This window comes from Megalops cyprinoides, chromosome 18 (assembly GCF_013368585.1).
Source record: "Megalops cyprinoides isolate fMegCyp1 chromosome 18, fMegCyp1.pri, whole genome shotgun sequence".
In the NCBI taxonomy this organism is placed as follows: domain Eukaryota; kingdom Metazoa; phylum Chordata; class Actinopteri; order Elopiformes; family Megalopidae; genus Megalops; species Megalops cyprinoides.
The window spans coordinates 30,220,660-30,240,470 of NC_050600.1; the positions used below are offsets into that span (position 1 = coordinate 30,220,660).

The following is a 19,811-nucleotide window of genomic DNA, read 5'->3' on the forward strand; positions in this document are numbered from 1 at the left end:
CAACAACTCACGTGTGTGTTCTATCAATACCAGCTGCTATTTTGTACAAATGTGGAACGACTTCGGTATAATAATATAGTAAGTACAGTTGTCACTGTAGAGGGACGAAAGAAACAACTGTTACATTCATCCCAACAATGACTCCTGACAGGTAAACCTGACTTGCTTCTAAACTGAAAACCTCTGACATGGCAAACTTCAGGATGTGTTAAAGTACTAATTAATCTGTCAAATGATAATGACTATGACACTTGAAACGATAGACACAACTTGCCATTCAAAAAAATTTACCACTTGAGTGAATTTACTTTCCTTGACTGAAAACAGCTTCTCGGGTATAACTCTGCGAAAGTAAGACATAGCTACATGATTTTTCGTGGTTCTGGTAAGTGTTGCATGCTATACATGCTGACGCAGTCAGGCATATCAGACTTGTATGAGCTCGGAGAAAATCGCCGTGTTACTTTCGTACAGGCTCTCCCTCTACATGTTTCAGATGATAAGTCATGTTTGAGGGCGACGAATGATAGGTGAATCTTTGCATCCAGAGTTTGCATGTCACCTTCCTGGGCTCAAAATGATCCCACACTTTGGATGATTTCCTGCCCGACATAGTCTAATAACTTTTTAACAATGCACAGCTACCGAATGGAGTTTGAGGGGGTTTTTTTTCTGCGACTAACCGATCAATGAAAACTTGGTCGACTAAGGGTGTACTCACACTAGGCAATCCGTACCGTGCCTGAGCACGTTTTACCCCCAAAGTCCAGTTCATTTGACTAGTGTGATCGCTCCGTACCGTGCCCAGGAATGGTACACTGAACCGTGCCCGGGCCCACTTGAAGAGGTGGGCTCGGGCCAGCGCCGTAACGGCCCCCCCGCAGCTAACCCTGAGTGGGCCCCTTCCCTGCAGCACAGAGCAGGCGAATTTTAACATCTTTCATAATGAGGATACTTATCATTTCAAACGCACAATAAAATTTGACAGACCACTTTATAACACTGGACACATTATGGAGTTAATTGGATGAGTAAGTTTGCTGTAAACTGCTGCTTTTTAACATTACAAACTACAAAGTGTCACAACCGCTGTCAAGGTGCTGATCCTGCGACGGCCGTGCAGAAGAAGCAATAGGCTGATATGGGTTTTATGGCCATAGGAAGCCAATTCGAAATATCGTAATATAAGCATAAAGACTGCGCAACAGCGAATACTCCGAGCACCGGAAAATAGCAGAACTATAAACAAGGGAAATTCATGGGTGACTTGGAACTCAGGGATGCGAAAGCTTACAGGAGCCTCTGCTTAAACATGCTGCAGTGTTTGTAGTATCGCATCAGCCCTACCCCGGGAGGACTACCATGAAGGTATATGGAGCACCAATGCACTGTCAAAGGCGCACAAAACAGGACCTACAGCTGCGTATAGATTTGCGGGGTCTTCCGCCTGGGTAGCCTTGAGACAGGCACGCAAGCAGAGTGAGCCACTTGAGAGTCACCGCGTATGACCGCTTAATCACAGACGGACAGACAACTCCACGCCTTCCAGGTGATAGGCACCCAAAAGATAAAAAATAAAAATGGGAAATATTCCGTTCCATCTCTCGGCAATCCCTAATAGTCGTACTAACTTGGGATAGCATGTGACCTACATGCTACCTACCTATTTACTAGGCTAATTTTATCGTGTTGTTGCATTTCTAAGAAACATGTTTTGCCACCAACCATCACAACCTCCACCAAACATGCAGCAAAGAGTGTGACTTCAGAAAGCACCGTAAACGTTTTGTTTTATCAAGTGCCGTCGAGTACTGTAAAGTGTATCCAGTGCACCTGTACTCCGTCTTAAATGGTCGCTCCTAAGGAAAAAACTAAAAGGCTAACCATTACCAGAAAGCACCCAGGATTACTTTTAGTTAGCCACAGAAAAATCCACTGTTACACACCAGTAAAAATGGTATATTGGTGAAATAACTTAAACACAATTAGGCTAACTGTTCATCTTGCCAACACTGTCGGTAGCTGTCTAAACTATAGCAACCATCTAGCCTACCTGTTAACTCTGACAGACTGAATCCTTCACGGCTGACAGGATTTACCATTCTAAGTGTAGATGTTATTTTCGGAAGTTTGGCAGTAAATTCAGCAGATTTTTGTTTTTTGTGCCGTTTTTTGGCTCACTTTGGCATTTTCGTTTCATTTTCAAAGTGGCTCTGTTTTCAGAATGTGATGTCACTGAGTTGTACTGATTCGAATTTTCCCCCTAATGTATCAATTGGACCAAAAGTGTCTGACGCAAAGATTTTTTTAATAATATTTGGTTTATTTTTACACCAATACTGGCTCTGAAAATACAGACAATATCATGATGTGCACCCTAAGTAATTGTATATATATTTTATTTTAAATAGTAAAAATATATATATTTTTAAATTTTTATCATAATAGTTGTTGACAGGCGGGGGTGGGGCCCGTTTGGACTGCGGGGCCCCCCCGCCTCGCGGGGGCTGCGGGAATATACTGTATGGCCACGGTTCAGTTGGACTCAGGCATGGTACGCATCAGTGAGATCACTAACCGTGCCAGAGCACAGAACTCGAATATGACGTTAATGATTCGACTCTCCCATTTAATAAATGTATGTTAGTTACACACCCAATCATAATACATCCTTTAAACCATCATTTGATTAGCTAGACGACTTCCTTAAATATAACAATCTGGCTACCTCTAAAATGATCTTTCATTGGTTAGTTCTGTAGATCTATACCTACAAATAACTCCGTGGATCCCCACATTAGCTTGATTACTAGCAAACAAAATAAAAGTAACCATACTTTACGAGGCGATATAAGCATTGCTGTTGTCAGGGGCTTAGTCAGAGTATCACAAATGAAGCAGCCAAACTGTTGAAGTAGCTAGTCTTCAACAATCGTTCAGATAGGTAGCCTGTTAGCTAACTAGCTGTTTGTCAAATTTATCGCTAGATAGCTAACTTTATCTCCCCAGCCAGTTAGCATCAATTAAGCAACGCATTGATTTTCAGTTAATCTTGATGCACTCATATTAAGATTTTTACGGAAGCAGCTGATGTTGAGGGAGGAATTTGGAGCTTTACTCGCCGACTACAATTCACATTCATCAATAAGGTGAGGACCAGACCCGTTATTAACCCAAATATTCTCGAATGTATTGAAAAGTGTACTATCCAGGTAGTAATAGATGTTTGTTGTTGATGACAGTAGCGCACACACAAGTAGTAGCCCTAACTGGTTAACATTAGCTAACATTATTGTGATTAGGCTACTGTAATTTGACACAGCATAACGACTGAAACGTCAGCTGCCTCCATAAAAATCTGATTGTATGTGCAGTACGATTAACTGAAAATCGCATAATCGATAACCATCTATAAGGCGTGTGTAGCGAAGGGCGAGAGCAGTCGCCCCGCCCGGCCTTGAACCCAGGTCTACGGGGTACCAAAGATGTGACTTTGACTGCGACGCCAAAGAGCCAGGCTCGTTGGTATGGCAGTCAGAACACATACTCAACCATAGTGACGGCACTCCGTCACACTGCCCTCCCCTTCGGGAAGCACGCCCATGCGCTTCACGCACCATGGCGTCCCTCACGCATTCTCTTGCTGTACTTCTCCCATCCCAGGCTGCCCCACTCACCAGTGCTTCACCCATCTCTGGGGTCCCTCACACCGTGCTTCACCCATCTCTGGGATCCCTCACACACCGGGGTCAACTGAACCTCGGGGTCCCCCATACGGCTCACACACAGGGCACACCTCCGATGGCTTCGCGGAAAGCCATCCCACTCCTGACACCATTTGTAGCGAAAGGCGAGAGCAGTCGCCCCGCCCGGCCTTGAACCTGGGTCTACGGGGTACTAAACATGCAACTTTGACTGCAACGCCAAAGAGCCAGGCTCGTTGGTATGGCAGTCAGAGCACATACTCAACCGTAGTGACGGCACTCCGTCACACTTGAGCTGGTGTGGCCACTTAGTGTCATCCTGGAGACTCAGCCTAGGTCTCACAGCATGTGAAAGGGCCGTGTGTCACCGCACCCAAAACGACTCCAAATAAGCCACAAAGTACAATCATGAACTCCATTGTGCTGTGCCAGAGCGCCTTTATTCAACACAAAAAGTTTGCATCGAGATGACGTAAGCATGCTCAGGCCCACGGGGGAGTGGGGAGGGGGGGAAATCGTGCTCGAGCACAGTACAAGGCAACCGGGCCTAGTGTGAGTACGCCCTCTCATCGACTAACGTTTTGGTCGACTATTAGGGGGCAGCTCTAGTTAAAATTTTACGTGGTCGCATTCGTTCGAGTGCATGATGATCATTAGGCTGTTTTGGTGCCCCTCCAACATGGGTACTGCATTAGCCACTGTGGTTGAAAGTAGTACTTGTTCTTTTTCACTGGCTCAGTCGGTCTCTCCCTACCTGCACTCTCCCTGCCTGTACACAAGCACTGATGATGAAATGCGCGAAACAATCCATTTAGCTGTTACTGTGTTCCAAAGATGAAGCGGTCTACAGCTGATTATTTTAACCCTTTCGCACGCAACTTATTTTATGCTATGTAGCACGCGTTACGTGACATGGTTTGTTATGTTTTCATTAGCGTTATTAAGCTTCTCATAGTTTTCATCACCACATTTGCAATATTTTTTAATGTTAAATTTCATCAAAGCTAGAATTAGCTACAAATTTTCCAATCTCATGTTCTAATCTTACTGGTTTTAGCATATGCGCTAAACGGCTAATCACACCGGTGGGACGGTATGCGCGAAAGGGTTAATGCAGACTGAGGTTTTGCACAGCACATGATTTAGTTGTGAGCGGTGATTGGTCGCCTGCGTTCGGCTCACATGGCTCTGGGCTCACACTGCAAAGCTGTCCCAACCTCACTTTACTCATCCCTGTCACGTGATCGCCTCCGGGCGCAGGCAAGCAGGGCGGCTTTGTTCAAGCTGAACGCGTCCACATTGCTGCTCAAATGAAATAGCTCATGCTTTTGGAATTACATATATCTACTGCTACCTGATTTGTAAGCCAATCGGGAGTAACCAGCATACATTAAATGAATGTTCCACTTGAACAAGCAAGCTGTCAACACTAAACATCAGTGCTTTGGGGAATGTGATTTTAAAGAACACCAAGAAAGACACAGCAAAAGCGTACAGACTTTCGGAGCCACCAAATCTATGCAGCAGCAATGATAAACTCACACAGAAACGGGGCTGGTCAGCTACCAAAGATCTAGCCAACAGTGTACTAGGTAACCAGCCAGCTACCTAGCGTTAGAAAAGTGGCACGCAATAACTAGCTGCTGTCTAGCTAGCCAAGCGAGTTACGGTCGCATCCTATGGCGGCGCTACATGTATTTTCTCCTTTCAGCATCATTACCAAAAAGAATAACAAGGCCTGGTCACACATTACTACCTCACACCTAGGTAGCCAGCAATGTGTCACTTGAATTAGTTAGTGAATATTTCAATGATATCAACTGACCACCTATCGTGCTATAGACAGATTAGCTAGCTAGCTGTCACAGGGCAAATTCACAAGGGGCAAACCACTAATGAATATAAACAAGAATGTTTTAATGCAGACATACGTTGCAGGGACTACTAGAATCATCGTACTAGTGTGATTGTATGCAACAAAGAGTTAGGCTAAATCGAGCATTTATAAAGTGCTTTAGAGGAGATTTCAATATATGGAAACATATATTGTGTATCGTGATATTGCCTATAAAGCCCTCAATAAGGCTGTGCGATATGACCAAAATCTCATATGCCGATATAGGTCATTTCATATCCCGATAACGATACATGTCACGATATAGCACATTTTCTGTAAATTCAATGAATAAATAGTTTATATAAAATGACCACATGGAAAGGCCTATTTCTTATTACATTTTGAATTACATAGTCGACAAATAAAAGGTACTTACTCATATTTGATTATTTTTCTCCTTTTATTTAGAACCTTTAGGCAAGTTTTCAATTAACCCTTTCGCGTGTATGGATTAGCCGTTTAGCGAGTACGCTAAAACCGGTGCGATTAAAACACTAGATTGGAAAAATTCTAGCTAAGTTTAGCTTTGAGAAAACAGAAATGTAACGTTAAAAAAAATACAGCAAATGCTAACTGAAAACTATGAGAAGCTTAACGCTGATGAAAACATAACGAATCATGTAACGCAACACGAAGACGTTATGCGCGAAAGGGTTAAGCATGTAACAAAATATAAAATATTAATGTATAAAATATAAAAAGCAGGGTTGTCAGAATAACGCGGTAATTTCGATTAATTAATTATAGAAAAAATAATGCGTCAAAAAATTAACGCAGATTAATCTCACTCTATGATGGCCCGTGACCCCATACATCACTTTTCATTTAAGCATGTATCATACCCAACTGCAGGCTAGCTAGGTTCTTTTATATCATACACAAACGTATCCACATTTGTGCTGTCGGTAAATGCGAATTAAATTGGCATTGGTGTCATCAACGATTTAATCTGTAAAGCGGAGTGATACGTGTATAGTTAAAATTGCCAGGGTTGTTATACTGAATGTCAGCACTCATGAAATGCCTCTTATCAAATTACTTGGTCGGAACTAACTATTGTATAAAACACGATTTGAACATAAAATGCTTCTCACGGCAAATATTGATATATGTGATTAATTTAGATTAATTAATCACAAAGCATGTAATTAATTAGATTATTTTTTAATCAGCCCTAAAAAAAAGGTAAATGGAAAACACTTTTCAACTATAGTTCTGTGTCATGTTCACTCTCCTCCATGTTTGTTTGTGTTACCTTCATGCAAACGTCCTGCCTGCATCCTTGCCATGTGGAAGAACGCAAGGCGTCGTCCAAATGACGAAAAATATTGCCGTAAAGTGTGTGATTTGCGACACAACGAAATGAACGAGAGCATAATAGCCCTACCTAAAAATATCACGATATTACTTATAGACCATACCGCCCAGCCATAATGGTTATACTCAGAACAAAAGTTCTTTGTAACATAATGAACACCACAGTCATATCTACTGCTGGCAACAAAAACCAACAGTAAACAAAATTCAATGATAAGGCACAGATCCATCTGATCTGTCCATTTTAATATGCTGCTAAACAAAATCACTGGGTGATGCGCTCTGCATATTTCCAGCAATGGTACTGCCTTTTTAATGCTGGAGCACTCTGGAGTACATATGTCCACCTCCTAACCTAAACATCCCAAAAATCCTGCCTGACGGCAAGAGCACTGGATAACCTTCCACAGCCAATAGCAGAGCTCCACTCCACCCATCATCCAGACACCACAGAGCAATAGCCAATGTTATGTAGCCAATAGCAGAACTCCACTCCAGTTATTACTTAGATACTACAGAGCACTGGCTAACCTATACAGCCAACCCATGTATTACTCAGACACTGAGAACAGTATTTCCAAGTCTCACAGTATTTCCTTCCACTGAGGTTTTCTTCACATTCTACCTGACCACTGTGGTGCTTTGCTCTTAAACAAAGCACAGGGATGCAAACTCATCAGGGGTGAAAAAGTTGACAAAGATGAGAACCCCCTAGGGGGGTCTGGGTGCATGCCCCCCGGGGAAGAAAATGTTTTAAATATCAGCTTTAAAATGTGGATTTACAGTCAATTTTAGCATGAGGATATAGGGAAAAACTCACCCTAGAATTAATGTAATCCTACTGCTACAAAAGTAATGTAAGAGGGACATCAGTTCAGGGCACTTAAAAAAAAAACAGTCAAGAGAGTGCAGAGCTGGGTCCAAAAATCAAATGGAAAACACAGCTTATGTTATATTTTGGTAGAGAGAGAGAGAGAGACAGAGAGACTGTCCTCCTAGAAAAACGAGGTAATTTCAATTCAGCTTCTGTTGTTTTCAGTGAGCTTGGTATTTGCCCCTTTCTCAAGTGACATAATTAGGCTACTGTAACAAGTGTGCCGTTTAACAACTTCATAAGTAACATAGATCCATTTTAGCTAAATGTCTACACGGTTGTCTCATGAATTAGTCTCATGTTCCAAAACAAATCCAAAAGCAAATTGCTTAATTACGTCATTGTTATGACAGTATTAGCCTTGCTAATATTATCTTAGCATAAAGAAAATGGAACCATCAGGGGCTAACGTTAACATTAAGTTGGCACTTTGGCTGAGGAGCTCAATTTATGTTGTAATTGACGGCAAAATGGTAACGTTAGTAACGTTAAACGAGTGGTCGCAGAGCCCTGTCAGTAATGTTATACATTATACAAGTGGAATTTGGAATAACAAGTACGCTAGTTAAAGTTAGACTGGAAATAATGTTAACACCACATCCAAATCGTGATGGCTAGCGTTCGCTAAATCAAAACAACTCAACCTTATCAGGCTAATTAACAGTCCCAATACCGTCATATAAGCCACTTAAGGTTATCATAACGCTACTGTAAGATATTCTTACCTAAACCCTTTCGATCTTACAGTCACACCGGTGTGATCTGCCGTTTAGCGCGTATGCTAAAACCGGTGCGATTAGAACACTAGATTAGAACACTAAATTCTAGCTAATTTTAGCTTTGAGGAAACAGCGATTTAATGTTAAAAAATATAGTAAATGCTAACTGAAAAATATGAAAAGCTTAATAACGCTAATGAAAACATAACGAACCATGTAACGTAACATGCGTTGCACATGCCAAGCGCAGAAGCCAGGAACTTTTCTTTGACAACGCAGAATGCATGGTTCTCATTTCATTCCCCATGACTGTGTCCTCGCAGACCCAGACTACCCCCCTCCTCCAATTTCAAAAACTCAACAGATCTACATGAATCACACAAATGACCTATTTTGGATTTAAAACAGAAATTTTCGCCGAAAGGTGACAAGTTTGCATCCCTGAAGCGTTCCATTTCCTCGAATACTTGAGCTTAACAGCCTCTGCAATCCAAACGGGGAAGGGCACCAAACGGCCATCAAAGCTAACTGGTAACCTTGGGAGGACACCACCTGGAGTCCCCCACAGCACGGTTTCCAGACAGTACCCGCTGTGGGCGCAGCAGCCTACCTTCCTCTTGAGTGCACTGAGCTTCTCCACCACCCCATCCAGCAGAGACACCACTGAGTCCACCACCGGGAAGCTGCTCAGCGTCTTCTCCAGCTCCGCCACCACCATGGTCACGTGACTGGTCTCACGGTCAATGTTCTTCTGCGCTGCCCGGAACCGCTTGTTCAGTGTCTCGTAGGGTACCTGCAGACAAATGCAACACCATGGAACCCCCCCCCCCCCCCAAAACATTGCGCTGTTATTGCAAGCAGCCTGCCCTAGGTGTTTGTGTGAGGTCATCCCCACTTTTTTAAACAGAGCTAACAGCCTCCCAATCGCTAAGCATTTCACCGCTCATTCTTGTGCGAATTTAGAATATTTAATGAAAAGCAAGTGTATTTTAAATAATGACAATCAAACATTCCACAGCCCCATGCTGCCCTGCTTCTTTTAACCTAGCATTATATGAAACTCCATTTTTTCCCGTGTAAAAACCAACAGAAAGTTCACTAACTCACACTTTCAGTCAGGGAAATCATGAGCACTGATTAGAGAACAGGTCTGGGGTTTTTCATCCGTTTTTTATTACTTAACAAGCAGTCAAGCACTGAGCCAAGTAACTCATTCATAATTGCATGGTCAAATATTTGAATAATCAACAGGTTCAGTCTCAGCACTAATGACTGCACTTCACCACTGTAAATCCCACACTTCCTGCCCCTGATGGAAACCTTACAAATGCAGTCAAAAGCTCTCCAGATGGGGGACCGTGGTTATCAGTGAGTAAGGGGGCGCATGCATCTTTTAAGTGAATTTGACTGCAGAGCAAGAGGACACACAATGCAGGCAATTCAGTGGCTGCAAAGTTAGCAGCCCATGTCCTGATTCAACCCCACATCTGCCCAACATATAGGCAGGTATGTTACACACTCTGCTTTCCCGGATTTTCGGCAGCTAGGTTTGGGGATGACTGTGGGCAGTATCCCCTATTCAAATTTGGCTGATAACTATAGGGACATCAAGACAAGCAGGGTATGATCTACACAGGTTAAACTTGTCAGGGCTTCAACCTAGCAGAAAGAGGCCACAAACGAGCGTGCCAGGAGATATAAAAGTGAAGGAGTTACCTTGTCCCGGCTGCTACAATACTCTGCTGCAGTGTAAGGCATTAACAGGCTTGAAATGGGAATGCAGTCAACATCTGCCTTTCAGAAGTGCCACGTTCCTGTTTTTCTGCTGAAATTTTCAGCCAGTCGACAAGCCTGCACGGAGGGCACCACAGCCTCGAGTACCCCCTCAGCATGTTGCATACCTCCCTCTCAGGTTACCTCCTTCGCATCGTCGGCTGGGTGCATGGGGGGAGGGACTGCCTGCTCAGGTCTTGCTCTCTGCTCTGAAGAGACCTTTGCCCTGCCTTCATCTGCCCTGCCTTCTGCAGCTGGAGGAAGGTGACCCAAAAACGGCACTGCCCCCCCCCCCCCCCCATGTATGTCACTGTGGATAAGAGCATCTACTAAATGACAACAATGCAATGCAATGCCATGTAACATGACAGAGGCTGAGTGAACCGGATGGAGCAGCTGTGGCCGATACGAGCACCGCTATTCATTCTGCAGACATTGCTCAGTGCAGCGGTGGAGGGCATGTATGTCCAGCTCAGCGGGGGATAGGCGTATTTCCGCCCAGGAGGTCAAGCCGTTGCCAGCATCCCCATCCATGCATCTGCTAAGGGGGAGCACCCATCTCCGAAAACACCCCGCGACATTGTCTCACTCACAGTAGCTACCATACAAATGTGAACATCTGTCTGGCCATCCCAGCACGAGGAGGACCACATGCGATACCAAAAAAGAGCAGGTCCCCAAGCCCACCTGTCCACAACAATGTACCTGTATGGTTTTGAGGGGTCAGCAGCAAGAGCAACTAAGGCTTGCATAATGCTTTTCAGTAAGTTAAGACCAGAAACAGTGCCTTAATGCAACTATGCCTCTACTCCAAACGCACACGAAACTTGCAAATGTGCATTCACTCAGCTTGGCCTCTCTGACCTCTCACAACACACAGAATTTAGGAAGGAACAACACCTGGGTGAGCCTGTCAGTGTTTTTCCACACTGACTCTTCTCGAGCTGATTCCAAGCAGCATCTTCTGTAAACACAGCCACTGAGGAGTGTTCCAGCCCTTCCGCTACTGGGCTAACACGTGTGCTTGAAAACAGGATAGACATCTTATGCTCCATTTCCTGACACTATTGGAATCAATGTCCACTGCAGTGTCTACACTGGCTTTTGATACCACCTTTAGTGTTCACACTTCATTGAGGACTGGTAATTTGAAATATACCCCAATGCAGAAGCCATGGTGATGATGCCAACTGGCATTTTAACAAGCGCAGTGGACAGGTTCAATCCAGCATCCATTCAATCCATAACTGTAACAATGATAATTGAGTAGAAATGTTAACATGCTTGTCAAACCATAATTACAAGAGGAAATTAGAAAAAAGAAAGTAGGAATTAGAGTTTGTGGCTGGGGGCATCGTCCAGTCTCCAGCTACATCCATATAAACCCCCTCCAGGAACACACCTCTTCCAGGAAAAAAAAACTGTTTCCAGTTCAACATGTATAGGGATCAATTGAATTTCACAAGTTTAAGCCTATATAACTTTACTGAACTGGAAAGCAGTCATTGGTAATCTGTTGGAATGGCTCCATCTTGCTTAAGAAGTAGCAGCTAGCACTCTGCATAAGCAGGCTCTGCTTGCTTATGTTATGCAGTCGAGGTTCCAGCATCCCTCTGAAGACCAAAACAGACAGAGCTAGGTGACTTTCACAGGTATTTCATTATATCAGCCTGGCAGGCTTTCACTGCTTACAACAGCAGACAGCTAGCCAACTGCATTACATTGTATTTTCCTAGCAGACAAGAGACATCTTACAGGCTGTCCATTTATATTGCTGGATAATTATTGAGGGTATAAATATCAGGTTAGGGACCTTGTCCAAGGGCATCACAGCAGTCAGGAATCAGTACCTTTGGGTTACCGGCCTTAGCACCACACCGCACCACACTGCTGTTGGTCACCAGGGAGACAACTGTCACAACTAGATGTAAAGTTCACTGGCTTGGACCAGCTGGGCAGGCTCTGTGCAGAACCTGTCCTATTCTGCCAATGTGATTTGCACAGCCTCAGCAGAAATGACAAAAGGAGGTCACTCTCTGCAGTCCTGCATGTACCTAAAAACAAAGCCTCTGTTTGTTTGTATGTTCAATCAACACATGGGTTGCGTGGATTCTCTGATCTTTAAATTATCTGGATGGTTCACCCTGATCAGTGAGTCCACTATATCAGCTGAACTGAATGGACCATAGATCAAAGTATTTATGAAACCAAATTATATCCGTGAACATATTTTCTGTTGTTTAAACTGAAAATACGTCTGTCCACAAATATGCAATGCACAATAATTTAAATTTGGAAAAAAACGTGCGTGTCACAATCTCGTTTAGTAAGTACAGCTGATTCAAATGATCAGTTTGTTATTAAGCAGCTTCAGGAGTTCATAACGAGTTGATCATTTGAATCAGCTGTGTTGGAGCAGGGCGAGATCTAAAACATGCAGGGCAGGGGATCCTCCAGGAGAGGGTTGAGAAACACTGGTCTAACCTACTGCTGAGGTTTAGCTTGATCTCAGTTGCTGTTTCTTCAAGAAATTTCATATCAGCCACTAGAGGTCACTTTTTGTACGTTATTTGCTTAAACCTGACTGAGGTGGTTTAAGGAGAGACTAAACCATCTCATTTGCAGAATGAGACCTACATCACATCCTACACACAAACGGTAGTAATACTTTGTTAATGTCTGCCCCCATGTAGGCCTGTGTCGTCACTTTGACTGTGTGAAATAAAAAGCAATATAGGCATATCTCTTTATATAGTCCTATCATTAAGGTTTGCGGAGATAACTTTCTACATCTTCGAAATATTGTAGGCTGTTTTTTTCTAATACAAAGACAAACAAAACGCGCTTAATCTAAACAGTGCATTCTTTATATATCACCAGGATTTTTACGCCGTGCGGCACCGTCAATTTTCAGCACAATTTAGCCATCGAACACATTCATTTCACAGCCACCTTTATCCGAAACAAACGTCTACGCACGATCCAGACCAAAATGCTTATAAATAGAGTGTACAATAAAGTCGTAACTTTAGTTCCCTTTCAGACACGACAGGATTATTATGTAATGAAGTGGCACTCTCGTTAATTATGTACTCTGGCAGAGAATACCTATATAGATGGGCTCTGGTTCTGGGTAAATCTCCAACTTCCGGTTTCCAGACAGTTCAACTGCGAATCAGCTGAACCCGTGCGTGTTGTTACACAGCAATCACGTTTATCTTAACACACAATTGCACGTTAAACTCGTGATACTTCCGGTTTAAGTAGTACAGTTCTGAAGCACAGCTAAGATAGCTCACAAGACTAATTGCCCCATCAAGTTTCCACGATAGCTCTCGTTAATGAAGACTGAGGTTTTGCACAGCACATGATTTAGTTGTGAGCGGTGATTGGTCGCCTGCGTTCGGCTCACATGGCTCTGGGCTCACTGCAAAGCTGTCCCAACCTCACTTTACTCATCCCTGTCACGTGATCGCCTTCGGGCGCAAGCGAGCAGGGCGGCTTTGTTCAAGCTGAACGCGTCCACATTGCTGCTCAAATGAAATAGCTCATGCTTTTGGAATTACATATATCTACCGCTACCTGATTTGTAAGCCAATCGGGAGTAACCAGCATACATTAAATGAATGTTCCACTTGAACAAGCAAGCTGTCAACACTAAACATCAGTGCTTTGGGGAATGTGATTTTAAAGAACACCAAGAAAGACACAGCAAAAGCGTACAGACTTTCGGAGCCACCAAATCTATGCAGCAGCAATGATAAACACACAGAAACGGGGCTGGTCAGCTACCTAAGATCTAGCCAACAGTTTACTAGGAAACCAGCCAGCTACCTAGCGTTAGAAAAGTGGCACGCAATAACTAGCTGCTGTCTAGCTAGCCAAGCGAGTTACGGTCGCATCCTATGGCGGCGCTACATCACTGTATTTTCTCCTTTCAGCATCATTATCAAAAAGAATAACAAGGCCTGGTCACACATTACTACCTCACACCTAGGTAGCCAGCAAGGAGTCACTTGAATTAGTCAGCGAGTATGAGCGAGCGATGATATCAACTGACCACTTATCGTGCTATAGACAGATTAGCTAGCTAGCTAGCTGTCACGGGGCAAATTCACATGCTCAAGTGTCAGTTCAGTAACCAAGTTCAATTACTCATTGGCCAGCAAACGACAGGTTAACTAGATAGCTACCAACCAACTAGCAAACTAGTGGATCGCTAGCCAGATACCACGATATTCCTACGTCTCTTCTACCAGCAAATTACTAACCAGCTAGCTGCCCTTACTGTACTTGTCGCTTCAGATGTCGATGGCTGTAAGACGTTAAGTAGCTGCCACAGCGACCTATCTAGCCGACAATGACCGACAGACCCGTCTAGCTAGAAAGCTAGTCTTGCTGGGTAGCTAGGTTGCTAGCTAGCCGGCGTTAACGAGCGTTAGCTAACTTGGGTTCAGACGTGGAACATTCTACCTAGCGAAAGCTAAACCCCGCTTTTGGTAACGTAGACTAGCTAGCTAGTCTAAATGCATTTAGCTGGATAGCAAGCGAAGCGTTTGTACTGTGCCCGTTCTTTGGTTGTGCCCGTTCTGCCAAAGCAGAGTATTTGTCGACCATTATGAAAAACACGTTCGGTAACATTTAACATGCTATTGGTGAGTATTCCATGTTTAGTTCATATGATTTGGAAACGTATACCGCACCTTTAGAGTTGGATATTCTTGGACCTTCAGTGCCATGGAGAGTTGAGCGGCTGATTCCTGCACCGCCATCTTCGTTTGGGGAAAAAGTCACATACACAGATCTAGGTAGTGGCTTCGATCTACACTCTACCGAGTGTACACTGCTTCGCTCATATCACAGAGCTCACTAACCAGCAGGTGGTAAGAGTATACAGCACCTGCCAACACATTTTAACCTTGTTATAAATAAAATACGTATCGCGAAGAAAAACTGCTGCTAGTATGATCGCTGGCTCAATGATTGCAATTCGAAAATTAACGCTCAAGAGAAACTGATTAATGCAAGCTGATTCATTCAGAAATAAACAATGGAAGAGAAATTGACCCATGGCTGCAATTGATACAATGACATTAGCCATCACTATCTAATCAGTGTATTTCAAAAGTTCTTCTATCACTATACATTAATGACATAATATTGTCACTTTCTGTGATAAAGTGTTTTTTTTCTTTAGTTAATAGACAGTTGAGGCAATTGTGGCACAGTACACTCCCTTTATAAGAATCATCCATTCAGCGTGATTTCATTCTTAAAAGTGGTTGATTCTTAAAATCGGCATTATAAATACATAAATAGAATATATGTTTATTTGTTAAAAAAAAAAAAGAGAAGGTTTTCTCTTCTTTTGAAGAATCCTTAGCTGGGGCAACCAGTGGCTTTTCAACTGAGGTTCCTGGTTGAGTCCTGCAGCTCAGAGTTGAGCATGATTCAACTGTTTTTATTTGAACAAAGCCACCCTGCTTGCCTGCACCCAGAGAAGATCACGTGACATGCAGCTACACAAAAAGCCAGCTAGTTATAAAATCACCAGCTATCATTAGCTATTAAACTGTTAGATAAATGGCCATCTGGATAGATACAGATGCTTAGGTGCTTCCCTAGCTAACAAGCTAGCCCAATCTATTTCCATAAGATGATATATTTATGCAAAACATTACGCTTGGATGAAGAATTAGTGTATATCACACTTTACGTATTAACATTATAACCCATGTACAGTTGATTGCATGTAAAGGCATGTCCACCATGTTTTTATTTTGGATTTTTCTGCATATTTAAGTTACTGACCATAAATCAATATTTTGTGCCTCTTCCCCTATAACAGGTCCATCATTATAGGTCACCAGCTGTGCTCCCTGGCTCCAAAGCCCCCACTTTACCAGACTCGTTAAAAGTCTCCCCTCACTTCCTACAGCAGGAGGACAGACTCATTATGGCAGCCAGAAGACACTCCTGAGAATTAGTGAACAAGCCTATAGGGGGTTATTTTTGGGTGCAGTCTGCAGCTCACCGGGCATCTATGTGTCATTCAGATGTTGTCAGGGAAGCATTTGCTTTTTTGGTGGATTGCGTGAAAAATTGTCATGACTGGTGTGCATGTGAATTGGAGGATTCCATTCACTTCACCCCTATGTTCTGGCTGGGGAGAGTGGCAGATCCACCTGCTGACAAGTAAGAACATTCCAGGGATGTACTGCCTTTGTCATCCTCCCATATATGATCCTGGTTGCCAAAGGAGAAAGGAACTCTGCTTTCAATTTTGTGCCAATCCTGAATCCCCTATATCCCAGAAAATGGCAGTACCCCCTGGTGCCTGAAATGTGTCACAAGGGCCCAGTTGTTCAGAAGTAATCTGATCGGATTTCGGCTATCGGATTTGATCAAATCTTGAAAATGGGTTGTTCAAAAGAAAAAAAGGATTCTGAAATCCTTCAGTATGTGTTGTTAAAAACTTTTTAGTAGGATTGGGATACCTTTGATCCAAAAAAATCAGTATTTTCCTGATCCCAGCAGAAGGGTGGATTCAGGGTGGATTTCAGGAACAAAATGTAATAAAACTTTAAAATTGGTCAAATAATACAACATTTATTTATATTTTGCACTTGATTTGTTTAACCATTACAGTGATAAAGTAGATAAAGTAGACATTAGGCTACCTATTAAGCCTTTCAGTACAGTAAAGTAAAAAAAAGGATTTAGTCCCCATAAAATAATCCCCCAAACAGCTGTCAATATCAAACAAAAATATTCAATTTTACCTGTCATTTATAACTGTATATTATTTACAATGACACATCAGAGATGAACCACTGAAAAGTAGTTACTAACAATTGCATCCCTTATTGCACGTCCAGTCAGTCCCTCATTCTGAGAGAACGCCGGAGGTTGGTCTGGGTCTTCAACAGGCTCAGGTGCATCATAAACATCATCACAGAGAGGGACATTGCACCTGGTCGCAATGTTGTGCAGGAAAATACAGGCAAGTATTATGTTGCACGCTCCCTGTGCTGTTTTATGTCTCTTTAAATAAAAACATTTAAAGTGGCCCCAAGATGGCTATTCTACCTGTTGTTCTTCACATAGCTAGTAGCCTACATTGTGATATGTAGTCCCATTTTGAGCACTGGTAATCCGGATTTGGCAATCTTGAAAAATTTGTACCTGGATCAGGGTGATCCAATCCAATGTTGCTTTGAAAAACTGGCACAAAAGTAAAATGGATTACCTGATCCTGGATAGCAAAACATGGGATTTCCAAATCCAGATCATTCTGATCCAGATTAAACTTTTTGAACAACTGGGCTGATCGGTGATCGGGCCTATTTTGGATCAAATCCAAATATTGAACTGCCTGCCATTAAGAAAGACAAATGAGAAACATTTTAGCAGCTTATGACTGGGATTTGCTCTTCTACCCTGTAAAACAGAAAATCCCCAAAACGTGTTTGCTTTGTCACTTTTAAATGGCAGCTATCCAACTTTTAGATGTGATCCTACCTCAAGGTGATATTTATGTATGGGTGTTTGCAGAAGCTGAAAGGTTGAAAAGACCCCAAACAGGCTCATCAGGCCCACGATCATTTCACATGTCTCTCACAGAGACAGTTAGTAATTCCATGGAAATATGACATTGAATGTTAGATAAGAAACACAAAAGTAACTCATATTTCATAATTTCCTTTTGTCACATAGAACTAATTTGTGGTCCTAAGAGCTGGAAGCAGTTTGCTGGTGGCCCACATTTAAGGACATGCCATGTCAACATTGACAAAATGGGAATTAGAGAAAAGAGGCACGCTTTCAAAAAACATACTTAACAGGGAGAGGTGTGGTGTTGACACCTAGTCAGACATTGTGATATCAACATATGAACGTGGTTTTACTGTGAAAAGGTCTTTCCCTTAGTTCCGTAGTATAGGGCTAAAAGAAACTTTGAATACCTCGATTACACATTTTTAGTTGACGTTATAGGTAGACATTCAATTCGCCAACAATTATCATTTTATTTCACACAAATGTTCACTGTAAAAACAGAACAAGTTTTTTGAGGGGGAAGTTGGTATGAAGGTAAATATGTTGCAAAATGCGAGAGCTTGTAGACTTGATTTTGAGAACTTGTAGAATACGATGTGAGAACTTGTAGAACAAAAATCTGAACTCTTATGTTTAAATTTTCACTTGCGTAGAGACACAGCCCTGGCGATGTGAACTTGTATGTTCAAATCCACAAATATGTAGATTGATATTTACATAAATACAATGACAGCTGCAAACTTGTAATCCAACATTTACTCATATTTATTTTTTTTTTTACTTGAGTCCATTTTCCAGTACAACCATAACTCGCTGATTACAACCACAGTTTAATATAAACACTGACATTTTCATTGACGTTTTCCGCATAGGAACCCATTGTAAAGACACTGCTTGTAGCTGGCCTACAGTTTGCCTATTGAGAATAGCTTAATGCAAGTATTCATGTTTAACCTCTTACGACATCACTTCAGCTACAGCCTACCCTGGGGTGGTGATCAGTAATGTGTATGATCAGCAATGTGTAGGCCTACTGTTGCAATAAGGAACAGGCTTTTCTGCCTTTATACGAAAAAAGCTTAACGTGGCGTAGTGTACCTAAGCATCGATCAAAGAAGACCAAATTTCTCTCACACATCTCTTGTCATAAACACTTTCACATATCAAAAAATCAAAACCAAAATTCAAAGAATATGGTCATTATACTATGTTAAGCGTTTTCCCCTCCATTGACGCCCATTGTAAGGAAAAGGCTTAACGTGATATGTCATGTCATCACATGTCGAGCGAATGTTGCAGTTAAGAGAACACAACAGTCTGGAGCATTGCCATCGTATGCTGAAGGAGCATGTCCGTTTGCTGTCTTGAATGTTGGATCACCTGAGACACATCCTGGTAGTGTATAGGCCTAGTAAAACCTTTTGGGTTCCATTGAACCACTTGTTTATAAATATAAACAACACTTGTTTATAAATATAGTTATATATAAATATAAATATAGTTATAATATAGTTATTTATATTTTTACAATGGCATTGTTGCCACAGCTCATATGGAAACAAAGTAGAACAACACAGAGAAATAAATTACTTACCCCCATATTTACACGAGTAGCTGGTTAGTAAGGACAAGTAGCAGGGCTATAACGTATGATTTTGATTGTTCATAGAGACGTGAAGTGGGTCACGTAAATGGACCCAGGAAATGGAATATCCCATTCGTGTTACCATAGGCATTTACAAAAGCTATTATCATAAGCAACCTGCTTGTGGCCCAAACATGAGACTACCATTTTGCAGAACATTTAGGTCCTTTCTATCAACCCATGCTAGTTGTCTGGTAAATTATTTTGATTTTATTTTGATTTAATTTCCCTTTTAGCAAGTGTAGGCCTACAATAAGGAACTACATTACGAGAATAAAACATTTAAATAAAAATATTTGTTGTAATTTATTAATTAGGTCATTAT

At 42.2% G+C, this 19,811-nt stretch overlaps 1 protein-coding gene across 2 annotated transcripts in view; it reads right to left on the bottom strand.

The window, feature by feature from the left end:
• LOC118792943 (E3 ubiquitin-protein transferase MAEA) overlaps positions 1-15,057 on the bottom strand; it is a 32,171-nt gene extending 17,114 nt beyond the window's left edge. Inside the window, exons 1-2 of one of the 2 annotated variants that reach the window (XM_036550815.1) lie at positions 14,988-15,057; positions 9,122-9,304 (exon numbers count right to left, since the gene is read on the bottom strand). In XM_036550815.1, the coding sequence (XP_036406708.1) occupies positions 9,122-9,304; positions 14,988-15,056 (252 nt within the window). In that variant the 5' untranslated portion in view covers position 15,057. The remainder of the gene's footprint in view (positions 1-9,121; positions 9,305-14,987) is intronic. The other variant, XM_036550817.1, reaches the window with a different exon arrangement.
• Positions 15,058-19,811: the final 4,754 nt, after the last annotated feature.